Below are 12,228 nucleotides of genomic sequence, written 5' to 3' on the forward strand. Positions count from 1 at the left end.
TGTACCTGGGCACCCGTCTTTTTCCCTGCCGGCCGGGTAATAGCGGCATTATCGAGCTCACGGACGTGTACGACTTTATCACAGAGCCTCGAACACGTCGCCGCCTTGGAGGATCACAGCAGAGGACGAGGAGAAATCTTTCCTGTCAGCTGCAGGGAAAAACACCAGTGAAGAAGAACACCAGCGTGTCGGTGCGGTTGTCATAGTTACCGGGCCGGCGCCTTGTCAGCTTCGATCTCCTCCAGCTTTCCGTAGATCTCGGACAGCCGCACGCTCTCCATCCCGTCGGCACTGAAACAACACGCATCAGAGACAGCTGCAGCTGATTGGACAAACACGCCGCCTGCTGCACTCTCATTAGCTGAATTAAATGTGAGAGATGTTCTGCGAGTCACGCCTCAGAGCGTTTTTCTTACGTTCCATTGGCGATGCGAGCATTCAGCCTCCTCTCCTCGCCCAGCAGGTCCTCCCGCACCGTGTCGCTCTCCAGGACGCTCTGCAGCGCCGACGTTTCGTCCCCTGCCACTTCCTGCTCCACGTGCAGGATGGAAATGTGAGCCGGGACACGGAGACTGCGACTTGCCAGCATCTTCAGCAGCGTCGTTTTCCCCAGGCCGTTGCGGCCGATCAGGCCGTACCGCCGGCCCGACGCCAGGCTCAGCTCCGCCCCCTGCAGCAGACATCTGAGACACAAACGGCAGTGTGAGAAAACGAGCCGTCCCACCCCGCTGCGCCCCCGCTGGTGTTTTCCGAGCGCTCACCTCTCTCCGAAGGATACGTCAAAGTTCTCGATGCGGATGTCGTAGCTGCGGTTCTTCCCCGATTGGTCGACTCGGCTGTCCTTCTTACTGCTGGCCTGACTGGCCGACGCCTCCTCCAGGACTCTGAGGAAACAGGAGGACAGGTGAGAGGGGCACAGGTGTGTGCAGGTGATGACAGGTGGACGGTGGACTCACAGTGGGCTGGAGGCCTTCTGCGAGTCCTTCTCGCTCCTGCGCTCGTGTTTGGCTTTCAGCTTCGCCTCGGCTTTCTCCAGCTTCTTGGCGTCGACCGTCTGAAGACAGAAAGCAGAGGAGCGCTCAGTAACACCTGCCGTAACCTGAGAGACAGGTCCCGCCGAGAGCAGCGGGCCAGAACGCCACGCTGCATTTAATGCGGAGCGTTCAGACTCGCAGTGTGACCGATGAGACCCAACCCCGCCTTCAGCTCGCCTCCTCGTGACTCTGCCGACAGTCTGAGGAGCTCATGTGGTTTTCACATCTGTCATGTGTTCATTTAGCTTTGGTCGTAATTTAGGCGTCTACTTTCTTCTGGTTTTAGTCGAAGCAGCATCAGGACGTTCCAGTTTGTCGCGTTGCCCCTGAGTGGCCGTGTTTTCATCACATCCACTGTGAAATGTGTCGCTGCTCCTTTTTGTCGCGTTTTGTGAGAAACAGGAAGCTAGCTGAACTGTTTCCTGGGCAGATCGAACCTGACTGCGCAGGAAGGTCGCTTCTGATTGGACCACTTCCACATTCGTCACACCTTTCTACACAACTCAGTTCTGATTGGCTCTCGTCTGTGCTGAACGTTTCCATCCATCTCGTTTGACTGGCAGACTAACGTGTCGATACACAAATGCTGGTGACCAAACCCGGACACGTGCAGGCTAAAGCTAGTGCTAAATCAATCATCTGCTGATTGAATCGAAGGCTTATTGATGATCGTCCATCACGGCTTTTTTGACTTTTTAGTCAGAGGCTGTAATCTTTGTCCCGCGCAGCCAGGCTAACGTCACCACGAACGAGTCTCCCAGGTTTCCGGTACATACCGTGTTCTGAGCACGTCTCATCATCCAGATGCCCTCAGCGTCTTTGGCTGCAGAAACTGAGGAGAAGGAAACGGGCAGATCAATACATGACATGACATCAATAAGTAATAATATTAATGGCGTTTGTCTTCGCAGACAGCAGGTGTAGTGGGCACACACGTGACATTAAACTGACCGAGTCAAAACGTGATTCATCAGACCTGCCCAGCTTCTTGCATGCTCCCTGGTCCAGATCTGATGCTCACGTGCCCGATGTTGCTGCTTTCAAAGGTGGACAGGGGTCAGAGGTCCAAGTGTGACCTTTCTGTCAGACCCAGCATGAACTGTTCCAGCAGCTCGTCTGCTGAGAGTCGACCGCTCACAGATCCTGAAGCTGCAGGTTTCGTCACTCTGACCAACACTGACTGAACCAGCAGCAAAAGAAGATCAAACTGCGCTTCACGTTTGATAACCATGCTCATGAGCTCCCTCTGACTTTGGCTGCTGTACTTCCTGCACAGCTCTCTCTCTCTCAGCACTCAGAGACCAGTTTACCATCAAATCTCTGCTTCCTGCATTATTCTCTGTTTATTAGCCACCAGTCTGCTGCTGTGTTCAGTGCTGTCGGCCTCTGACAGCAAAGCCTCGTCTCTGCTGTTCAAACTGAACGAATGGAAACAGATGACTGCTCAGCTGTGTCTGTAATCAAACCTCATCAGGTCATGTTCACATGTTGATTCATGGTTTGCTTCAGTTTTTGATCGACTGCAGAATATTTTTAAGGTTTTCTGCTATAAAAAGCCAGAACAGGAAAACCTGCTTCATGTTTCTCTGTTGGATCCTCAGTTACACCTGCTGTGATGCTCACACCTCTGATGAAGTCTCAGTGTCAGCTTTGGTTTATACACAGATATGAAACATGGATGTGTGCTGATAAATGATCAGAATTAGAATATTTCTGACTGTCTGAGTCAAAACTGACACAGTGACGATACTCAGCCCTAGTTTTACATTCTTCAGAATTGCCCCCCTTTGCTTTATATTTCTATTCTCTCCATGAGCTTCGTGAGGTCGTCTCCTGAAATGGTTTCCAACAGAGTTCCCAGACATGCTGAGCACCTGTTGGCCCTTTTGCCTTCACTCTGCGCTCCATCTCATCCCAAACCATCTCCACTGGGTTTAGGTGCCTGTGTCTGGCGCACCACTCCATCACTCTCCTTGGTCACAGAGCCCTCACACAGCCTGGAGCTGTGTTTGTGCTCATTGTGCCGTTGAAGAATAAATGATGGCATGTTGCTGCAGGATGCTGTTGTAGCCATGCTGGGTCAGTGCGCCTTCAGTTTGGAATAAATCCCCAACAGTGTCACCATCAAAGCCCCCTCACACCATCACACCTCCTCCCCCATGCTTCACAGTGGGAACCATGCATGTAGAGACCATCAGTTCACAAGACATGAACTGGTGGAGCCAAAGATCTCAGATGTGGACTCATCAGACCAAAGCACAGATGGTCTAACGTCCACTCCTTGTGTTTCTTGGCCCAAACAAATCTCTTCTCTTGTAGCTTTTCCTTAGTCGTGATTTCTCAGCAGCTATTTGACACAAAGGCCTGATTCACACAGTCTCCTCTGAACATGCAGAGATGTGTCTGCTGCTGGAGCTCTGTGAGGCATCTATCTGGGCTCTGATCCGAGCTGCTGTTAACTTGTGATTCCTGAGGCTGGTGACTCGGATGAATGTTTCCTCAGCAGCAGAGGGGACTCCTGGTCTTCCTGTCCTGGGGCGTCCTCGTGTGAGCCAGTTTGATCCCAGTGCTGGATGGTTTCTGTGACTGCACTTGGGGACACATTCAGCGTTTCAGCAGTTTTCTGGACTGACTGACCTTCAGTTCTTAAAGTAATGATGGACTGTTGTTTCTCTCAGCTGATTGGTTCTTGCCATAAGATAAATTCCAGCAGTTGTCAAACAGGCTGTCAGCTGTGCACCAACCTGTCAAATGAACCCTGACAGGCACACCTGTGAGGTGAAACCATGTCAGGTGACTACATCATGAAGCTCACTGAGAGAAGGCCGAGGGTTTGCAGCGCTGTCAACACAGCAAAGGGAGGAAGCTAAAATATAAACATATTTAGAGTTGTTCTTTGCTACATTACTCCGAAAAACCATCGAATGAGAAGGTGTCCAAACTTTTGATTGGTAGCACACACACACGCACACACACACACACACACACGGTGTGTTCTGGTTAGGTGCGTGTTAGGAGTGTGTTTGGTTTCTGCACTCTTACAGCCTGTGTGTGTGTGCGTGCTCCTCGGCGTGTTGACCTTACCGCTGTCTGCAGAGATCTGGGAGAGCTGCACGGGAGCGTCCAGCAGCACCTGCCTCTGAGCGCCGCGGTGGTGGTTTCTGAAAGACACAAAGACACACACACCTTCACATTAGCACGCCACCTCTCCCGACGGCCCACACCCCGCCCACCCAGTCCTCACAGTTTCAGCGTGTTGAACATCTGCAGACAGATGTCTCGGATGTCATCTTCGTTTTTACTGTCAGCTGACACCTCCTGCAGCACGCCGCCGACCGCTTCGTAAACCTCCTCGCTGTCCTCGAAATCCGCCCCGCCGCCATCCAGAACCCCTGAAACACAAACACACCTCAGCAGGAGGACCAGCAGCTCCAGGCTGCGTGTCTGCTCCCGTTCACACACCACGAGGAAGAAGCTGGTGGAAACCCTCCTAATGTCAGAGCCCCCACCAGCTGCCTCTGGGCTGGATCAATCACAGGATCAATAATTGAGTCTCAGGGTTTCTGCTTCCTCTAATGCTGCTTCCGTGTTTCCGCTACCTGTGGATCTCTCAGGCCGTGTTAACCCAGGTTCAGGTCCAGGCGTGCCGGGTTATGCCGTGCTAGCCGGTGTCCCTGCTCTGAGTGCTGTCAACCCGGTTAGCTCGTTAGCTCATTGGCTAAAGAGCAGCCGCTGTCAGGCTAACCCCCGTCGGCTCCGGGCCGGCGGACAGCGGCTCGCTCCCCCCGGACAGCGGCCCGGTGCCCGGCCTCTCACCTGTGATGTAGTCGAACAGCTCCGCGTCGATCTCAGGAAACTCGCTCTTCAGGATGTCCACGTACGTCGCCATGATAGCCGACCCCGAACACCGCCTGGACGCGCATGTGCCGGTATGCGACAGCGCTGTGAACTCTGGGAGATGACGTTTGTGGAGCGGTTGACGTCAGCGGTGAAGGAGCCCCTGCTTTTCTTTTTTTTTTTTAAGAAAAAAAATCCTGTTATTGTCTGAATTCCTGACTTTTCCAGGATGTTACGTCATTTTAAATAAAATAAACTAAACAATAAAAAACCCTCAAGCGTAAACCTGCATTCTCTCTGCTGGCCAGCAGGGCGGCGACTCCTCCTCTTCTTCTTCACTGCATCATGAGCCTCCTCTCAGATCTTCCTCTCCTCCGCCCGCCTGGCAGCTCCATCTTCAGCCGCCATCCTCTGCACATGCTCAAACCTGCTCAGCCTCTGTGACTCTGAGCTATCCCTGTGATGGACTCATGTCCATGCTGCTCACTGAGCACCTCCTCCTCCTGTTTATTAAATTATAATAAAAACGACATGAGTGAGTACAGAGATCTGCTCACCGCAACAAAGCTGGGAATTACAGTAGTACGACAAGTATTACTGCTGTATTAGCAGTAGTATGGTAGCGTGCCAGCAGTATTATACTATTATAAGCACTGTATTACATTGTTAATAGTATTATTGCATTAAATAGTTATAGTACTGTGGTATCAGTAGCAGTATTGTACAAAGCACTGGGCTGTATCTGTTGTAGTATAACAGCATTAGAAGCAGTAAGAGCATTACAAAAGTAATATTATAATAACAACTGTAGTATTGCTGTACACATATACAAATACCTGTCAGTGATCGCCTGCAAAAAATCAGAACACAGTACGATGGGCAGTAATCTTAAAAGAGTATTAGAGTATTTCAGCAGCATCGTGACTGCTCGCCAGGCTCTCTGTTCCAGTGTCTCTGTGGTAGTACTACAGTAATGTAACAGTAGTATTAAGTATTACAGTGGTAGTGAGCAGTGTTGGTCAAGTTACTTGAAAAAAGTAATCAGTAACTAATTACTAATTACTTCCCCAAAAAAGTAATCCCGTTTCTTTACTGATGACTTATTTTCAAAGTAATTAATTACTTAGTTACTTTTTAAAAACATGATTTACAACCTGAGTAGGTGATAAAGCGATAGATCTTTCAGCCCAATTCTACTTTTTCTACATAATCCATCATACAAAATGTAATCAAATGGAAAAATCTCTTTTTAAAACTTGTTTTATTAGTTTTAATCTTTTAACTTTATGCATCAAGCAAACATTTAATTATCTGCAACATTCTCTGACTGGAAGAAATTAGTTTAACATTTAAACCTATTTTCTGCACATTCCAGCTCATAAAATAAAATATTTTTTGTGTTTTCACTCAGTCTTTCAAATAGATGCAAGTAAAACACAGCAGAAAATAAATAAAGTCAAAGACTCAGCGGTCCTGTTGCTCTATTTTCACCTGTAAAGCAGGACTGGGGCAGGCGGAGGTTTACCCTGGTGCAGGTGTGCTGCGGTCAGTGGAAGAATCCACAAGGTTGTCTGTGAATTTCCTTGGCAGCTACTCGGTGCTTGTTGGAAGTTTAGGGGTTTTTCGCTGTAAAAAGAAGTTTTCTTCCCACGCACAGCGGACACTAATGTTTTTGTCACTTTTTATGGAATCAAACTCAAAGTAAGGTCAGTACTTCCACGCTTTAAACGCTGCACGCTCATACTCTCTCTGCACTCGATATATGATCCACTGTTGATCTGCACACAGCTGTTGTCACAAACGGCGCACTCGCTTACGTCACTGTCATGAGACACGCTCGCAAAAAAATCACGGTTTTAGTAACGCAGCGTTCCTACGGGAAAGTAACAGTAATCTAATTACCGTTTTTGCAATAGTAATCCCTTACTTTACTCATTACTTGAAAAAGTAATCAGATTACAGTAACACGTTACTGCCCATCTCTACACAGCAAAATCTCCAGTGTTAAATTAACACTAGAGAGTGTCTATATGGGTCCACTCCTCTGAGTGTTAAATACAACACTATGTTATATGTTTAAAAGTAACCTAGTCAGTTTTGAAGATCAACAATGGCTAACACTGAGCAGTGCTGATTTTCTAACACTGGAAAATAACTCAAAATGTTAGAAATATTCCAGTAATGAGTCTCCTCACTCAATTGTAGTGTTACACTACTAGTATATGGAGCTCAAACACCACAGCGGGTTTAAAGAAGGCCCAACAGCGCCTCCACTTTCTGAGAATCCTCAGAAAAATGGACCTGAAGGAGCTGCTGACCGTCTTCTACCGCTGGTGCATTGAAAGTGTGCTGACGTACTGCACCTGTGTGTGGTTCTCCAGCTGCACCACACCACACAGAAAGGCACTCCAGAGGGTCATCAATATGGCCCAAAAATCATTGGACATCCTCTTCCCTCCCTGAAGGACCTGTACAGCACTCAGCATCCTCCGGGACTGCACACACCCAGGACACCGGGTGTTTAAGCTGCTGCCGTCTGGCAGGAGGTTCAGGCTGCTGAGGTCCCGAACAAACAGACTCAAGGACAGCTGTTACAACAGGGCAACAGCCCTGATCAATGCTAACAGCTGACCTGACTGGATACCTCCCTGGACTTTTTTTTTTTTTTTTTTGGGGGGGGGGTAAAAACAATAACAATAATAATATTTATATTTATAACAAGGTGCAATAATGACTAATATGCAATAATAACAGTGTGAAATACACATACAGTTATTCATTTTTATTACTAAGTTATTATACTGTGTTGTATCGTGTCGTGTTACATGTAGTGCCGACGTAGGACAGTTTTCCAACTTCATTGAACTATTGTACTCTATAACTGTGCAATGACAACAAAGAATTATATATCTTATCTAATAGTACTGTAGTATTGCAGTTTGACTAGTAGTATTACAATAGTACTAAATTATAGTGGTATAGTGATGCCAATATTACAGCAGTACTAATAATACTACAGTAGTATTGCAGCTGCACTATAGCAGTAATAAAGTAGTAGTACTGCAGTAATACTACAGCATTGCTCGCTTCGTCTTGTTGTCCAGCGCCGCAATGCGCATGCTCCGGCCTGGACTTTAGGGTGGGAGTTAGCCGTTAGCACCGAGCTAACAGCCGGAGCGTGTAATGGCGGCCTCGGTGTTGTTGGGCTCTGCGGACAGCGCCGGACTCAGCTTCACCATCGGGGGCGGCGGCACCGGGAATAGTAACGGACTGGGCCCAGCGCCCTGGAACCGTTCTCTGGACCGAGCGCTGGACGAAGCCGCGGCCACCGGGAGCTTGAACCTGAGCGGCAGGAAGCTGAAGGAGTTCCCCCGGTGCGCCGCCAACCACGACCTGACCGACACCACCAGGGCCGGTGAGTGAACCGCACCGGGACCCGGCCCGGCGGCGGGCCGTGTATAGCGGGCCGTGGGCGGTGGCTTAGTCCGGAGTGCTTTGGGGAAGTCGGGTTTGAGGCTGCGGGTAGGCTGGGACACCGTCAGGCCGGTGTTGTGACAAACATCGAACTCAGAAATCGGCACCGTGTCGGGGTTCCGCTGCCTTTACCGGGCTCTCCGAGCGGAGAGTACCGGCGCAGACAGGCAGTCACAGTGAATCCGGGGACCGAGCCCGCCGGCAGAGGCGTTTTTGTACCGGACGGTTCGGGTCTGAGCCCGGTAAGCTGCTCTTAGCATGTTAGCAAGGTTAGCGCGGTTACCTGGGTGCTGCCGCCGCGTTTAAAGCTGCGGTTAACGGCTCTCACTGCGGGGAGGCTGAGAGGTTGTCACCTGATCTCAGAGGTGACGGCTCGTGCCGCTTCACCTGCCAGCTTGTTTGTTAGCATGTTAGCTCTGCCCCCGACAGCCTGTAAACACTGCGGAGGAGGCGTGCGGGGTCACCGGGGCGAGGGGAGGCTGACCACCCGCGGGGGGGGGGGGGGGGGCTGAAGTCAGAGACTGGGCCCAAAGGTGACCACACACCTGGCTGGCTTTATTTTTTTTTTCGACTCGATTAGATAACGAGCCAGGAGGACACAGAGGCGGCTCCGCCTGCCCGGGCCGGCGTGCCGAGCAAAACAAACGTACAGAACAAACAGCATTGATTATCGATCAGCTGATCGAAGCCCGCCATGCTGATGCTGCGCGTGCTCCTTTCATTCACACTAAATTGCACCCAAACCGATATTCGCTGTACGTAGCCTGCAATGACGTCACAGTTTAACGTGTTTGATTGGGTTTCGTCATCTCCCTGGACATACTCGGGAAGCACGAGACCGGAAACAAACAAACACGAGTGTTTCGCGTGTGTGCCATGAATTGAGTGAGTGCCGCCCAGGTGCGATGCTTGACCAGGCTGATGTTGGATGAGGGGGGAAGACTGCTCCGCGGATCCTGAGCCTTGCAGGAACAAATGCTTCATAGGCGGGTCTGTGAGCAGTACCTGTCCATACCTGTCCAGGCTCCTCCTCTCTCTGAGCTGAGGCTTCACAGCTGCTTCACTCCTCAGCTCGCTCTGTATCTCTGCTTTAGAGTCACAACATCGCCCATCTCAGAGTATCTCACATTTCTGTGTGTGCAGAGTGAGCAGGGGCCAAGCGTCCCCTCGGCGCTCTGCAGTCCTCGGAGGCGGGTTATGTTCATGTGTGAGCTCTGTGTGTGCGCGGGTCACCAGCAGCTTCAGGAACACGTGTGTGTGTGATCTCGGGTTAACCTGTACCGTGTGCGTGTGCGTGATCTCGGGTTAACCTGTACCGTGTGTGTGCGTGATCTCGGGTTAACCTGTACCGTGTGTGTGATCTCGGGTTAACCTGTACCGTGTGCGTGTGCGTGATCTCGGGTTAACCTGTACCGTGTGTGTGTGTGTGTGTGATCTCGGGTTAACCTGTACCGTGTGTGTGTGTGATCTCGGGTTAACCTGTACCGTGTGTGTGATCTCGGGTTAACCTGTACCGTGTGCGTGTGCGTGATCTCGGGTTAACCTGTACCGTGTGTGTGTGTGATCTCGGGTTAACCTGTACCGTGTGTGTGATCTCGGGTTAACCTGTACCGTGTGCGTGTGCGTGATCTCGGGTTAACCTGTACCGTGTGCGTGATCTCGGGTTAACCTGTACCGTGTGCGTGTGCGTGATCTCGGGTTAACCTGTACCGTGTGTGTGTGATCTCGGGTTAACCTGTACCGTGTGTGTGTGTGATCTCGGGTTAACCTGTACCGTGTGTGTGTGATCTCGGGTTAACCTGTACCGTGTGTGTGTGCAGATCTGTCTCGTAACCGGCTGTCGGAGCTTCCTCTTGAGGTTTGTCTCTTCGTGTCTCTGGAGAGTCTGAACCTGTACCAGAACTGTCTGCGGTCGCTGCCTGACGGCCTGCTCAACCTGCAGGCGCTTACCTACCTGAACCTCAGGTAACACACACAAAGACACACACACCTGTGCAGTTGTGTGCCTCAGGTCTGTTTCATTTATCACGAGCTCCACGCTCTGTCAGACGGCACCAAACAGGAAGTCCTCTGGCATGTCCTCACCTTGTGGCGTGCTTTTCTGTGGGTGACCTGTGGGTGCTGCTCACTGAACCGACGGCTTGAATGCTGCTGATTTTATTGGTCGGAAACCATGAAGCCCACTTTTGGTGTCATCAGCAGGACCAGAAGGAATCTGGAAGCGTCTCCTCATCTTCTTCTGCTTTTTGTCTTCCTCTTCTTCTTCCTCTCTGCTCTTCATCGTCTTTCTTTTCTTTGTCTCATTCTGTTTTGTCTCGTAGTCCTCCTCTTCCTCTGTTCTCTGTCACATGCACACTTGTCACATGTTTACCGATGACAGCTGGATGCCTGTGTCTGTGACCCCGCCCCTCTCTTAATGCCCCTCCCCTCAGTCGGAACCAGCTGTCGGTGCTGCCCGCCGTCGTCTGCGGCCTCCCTCTGAAGGTTTTGATCGCCTGCAACAACAAGCTGGTTTCCCTGCCGGAGGAGCTGGGACAGCTGAGGCACCTCACCGAGCTGGTCGGTCCTCTCACGCCGCACGTCGGCATCCTCGCTGACCGATCGCAGCGCTTATTGATTATCGTTATCTTTGATCGCCCACAGGATGTGAGCTGCAACGAGATCCAGACTCTGCCTGCTCAGGTGGGCCAGCTGGAGGCTCTAAGAGACCTGAACATCAGGAGAAACCACCTGGTCCGACTGCCACCAGGTACACACACAAACGCGTGAAACGATGGTGACCGCTGTGTTCACAGCCTGGAGTCTGCGCTGTCTGTTATCAGTTATTGTTTCTGTATCAGCCGATCAGCTGACTCAGGCCCTGATAAATGACTGCAGGTTAAATTGGAATAAAACACCTGGATCGCGCTGCCAATCTAAGCTCCTCCCACTGAGCTGTCAGTCAGCCCACGGCAGAGGGCATGGCTCAGACCAGACTAACCCACTGATGGGTCTGGTGCTCCTTTTTGAGCGTGGAGCTCCTCCTCCCCCAGTGCACATGCAGACGGGTGAGCTGCAGTTTTTAACCTCTGACCCAAACATCAGTGTCGTGAATCTCCACCCGTCAAAGCAACGTGATTAAAATCACCACACAGGCCGAACAGCAGTGGCACGAAGCGCCCGCTGTTGTGTTCAGGTTTCAAAGCGGCCGCGGCATTTCCTGCTATCTTTCCAAAGAGCTGCTCTCTCTCTCACAGCTCAGTCGCCGCCACATTTCTCTGCTTGTCTCGACTCGTCTGTGAACTCCTGAGCGAGTTCTGACGGCGAGTCAGATTTCGTTTTTTTACAGCTGAGTAGTAAAATCCTAGAACAGGCGATCCACAGTTTTCACCTGACGTCAGAGCTACGGGGACACGCCCACCCAGCAGGTAAAAACAGTATAGTCGTTTGCACGTCTTTGAGTTTAACCGAATGGCAAATCACACCAATCGCTGACGCTCCACCGCGACCCCGGCGGTCAGCACAGCTCGTTTAAACTCACTTATCCACCCAGATCAAAACCAGACATAGCGGTCAGTCCCGGCAGCAATGCGAGGCGATACTCCACGCCACGTTCAGGGATCTGAACGTGCCTGGGCGCAATGTAGATCCACAGCAGTCATAGGTCGTCTTGGTTTCTTTAATTTTCCTCCAGGATGATGAGACAGTAAAAAACACGTGCAGTACTGCCAATTGTCCACTAGTGGCCATTAGTAATAATTAGTAGTATTTAGGTGTGCCCCGCCTTTCGCCCTATGGTAGCTGGGATAGGCTCCACCCCTCAAAAGAACGGATGGAACCATAAGAAGAAGAGAATTGAGTCATTGTGTTGTCAAACCTGGGAAGTGAAGCGTGATGGCTCGTG

General features: G+C 50.8%; 2 protein-coding genes across 7 annotated transcripts in view; one reads left to right on the top strand and one right to left on the bottom strand.

Annotated features, from left to right (window-relative positions):
* abcf3 (ATP-binding cassette, sub-family F (GCN20), member 3) overlaps positions 1-8,701 on the bottom strand; it is a 35,361-nt gene extending 26,660 nt beyond the window's left edge. The window contains exons 1-10 of the mRNA XM_026191391.2: positions 8,629-8,701; positions 5,158-5,374; positions 4,851-5,042; positions 4,279-4,426; positions 4,119-4,195; positions 1,811-1,866; positions 957-1,054; positions 762-884; positions 417-683; positions 211-291 (exon numbers count right to left, since the gene is read on the bottom strand). Coding sequence (XP_026047176.1) covers positions 211-291; positions 417-683; positions 762-884; positions 957-1,054; positions 1,811-1,866; positions 4,119-4,195; positions 4,279-4,426; positions 4,851-4,923 — 923 coding nt within the window. The 5' untranslated portion in view covers positions 4,924-5,042; positions 5,158-5,374; positions 8,629-8,701. The remainder of the gene's footprint in view (positions 1-210; positions 292-416; positions 684-761; positions 885-956; positions 1,055-1,810; positions 1,867-4,118; positions 4,196-4,278; positions 4,427-4,850; positions 5,043-5,157; positions 5,375-8,628) is intronic.
* The window catches only part of lrch3 (leucine-rich repeats and calponin homology (CH) domain containing 3), a 19,548-nt gene continuing 15,018 nt past the window's right edge, over positions 7,699-12,228 (top strand). Inside the window, exons 1-4 of one of the 6 annotated variants that reach the window (XM_080289130.1) lie at positions 7,704-8,286; positions 10,166-10,310; positions 10,778-10,904; positions 10,989-11,094. In XM_080289130.1, the coding sequence (XP_080145256.1) occupies positions 8,055-8,286; positions 10,166-10,310; positions 10,778-10,904; positions 10,989-11,094 (610 nt within the window). In that variant the 5' untranslated portion in view covers positions 7,704-8,054. Of the gene's footprint in view, positions 8,287-10,165; positions 10,311-10,777; positions 10,905-10,988; positions 11,095-12,228 lie in introns of all 6 variants that reach the window. The other 5 variants (XM_080289129.1, XM_080289131.1, XM_026191390.2 and 2 more) reach the window with 5 other exon arrangements.

This window comes from Astatotilapia calliptera, chromosome 14, assembly GCF_964374335.1.
Source record: "Astatotilapia calliptera chromosome 14, fAstCal68.1, whole genome shotgun sequence".
Taxonomy (NCBI): Eukaryota; Metazoa; Chordata; class Actinopteri; order Cichliformes; family Cichlidae; genus Astatotilapia; species Astatotilapia calliptera.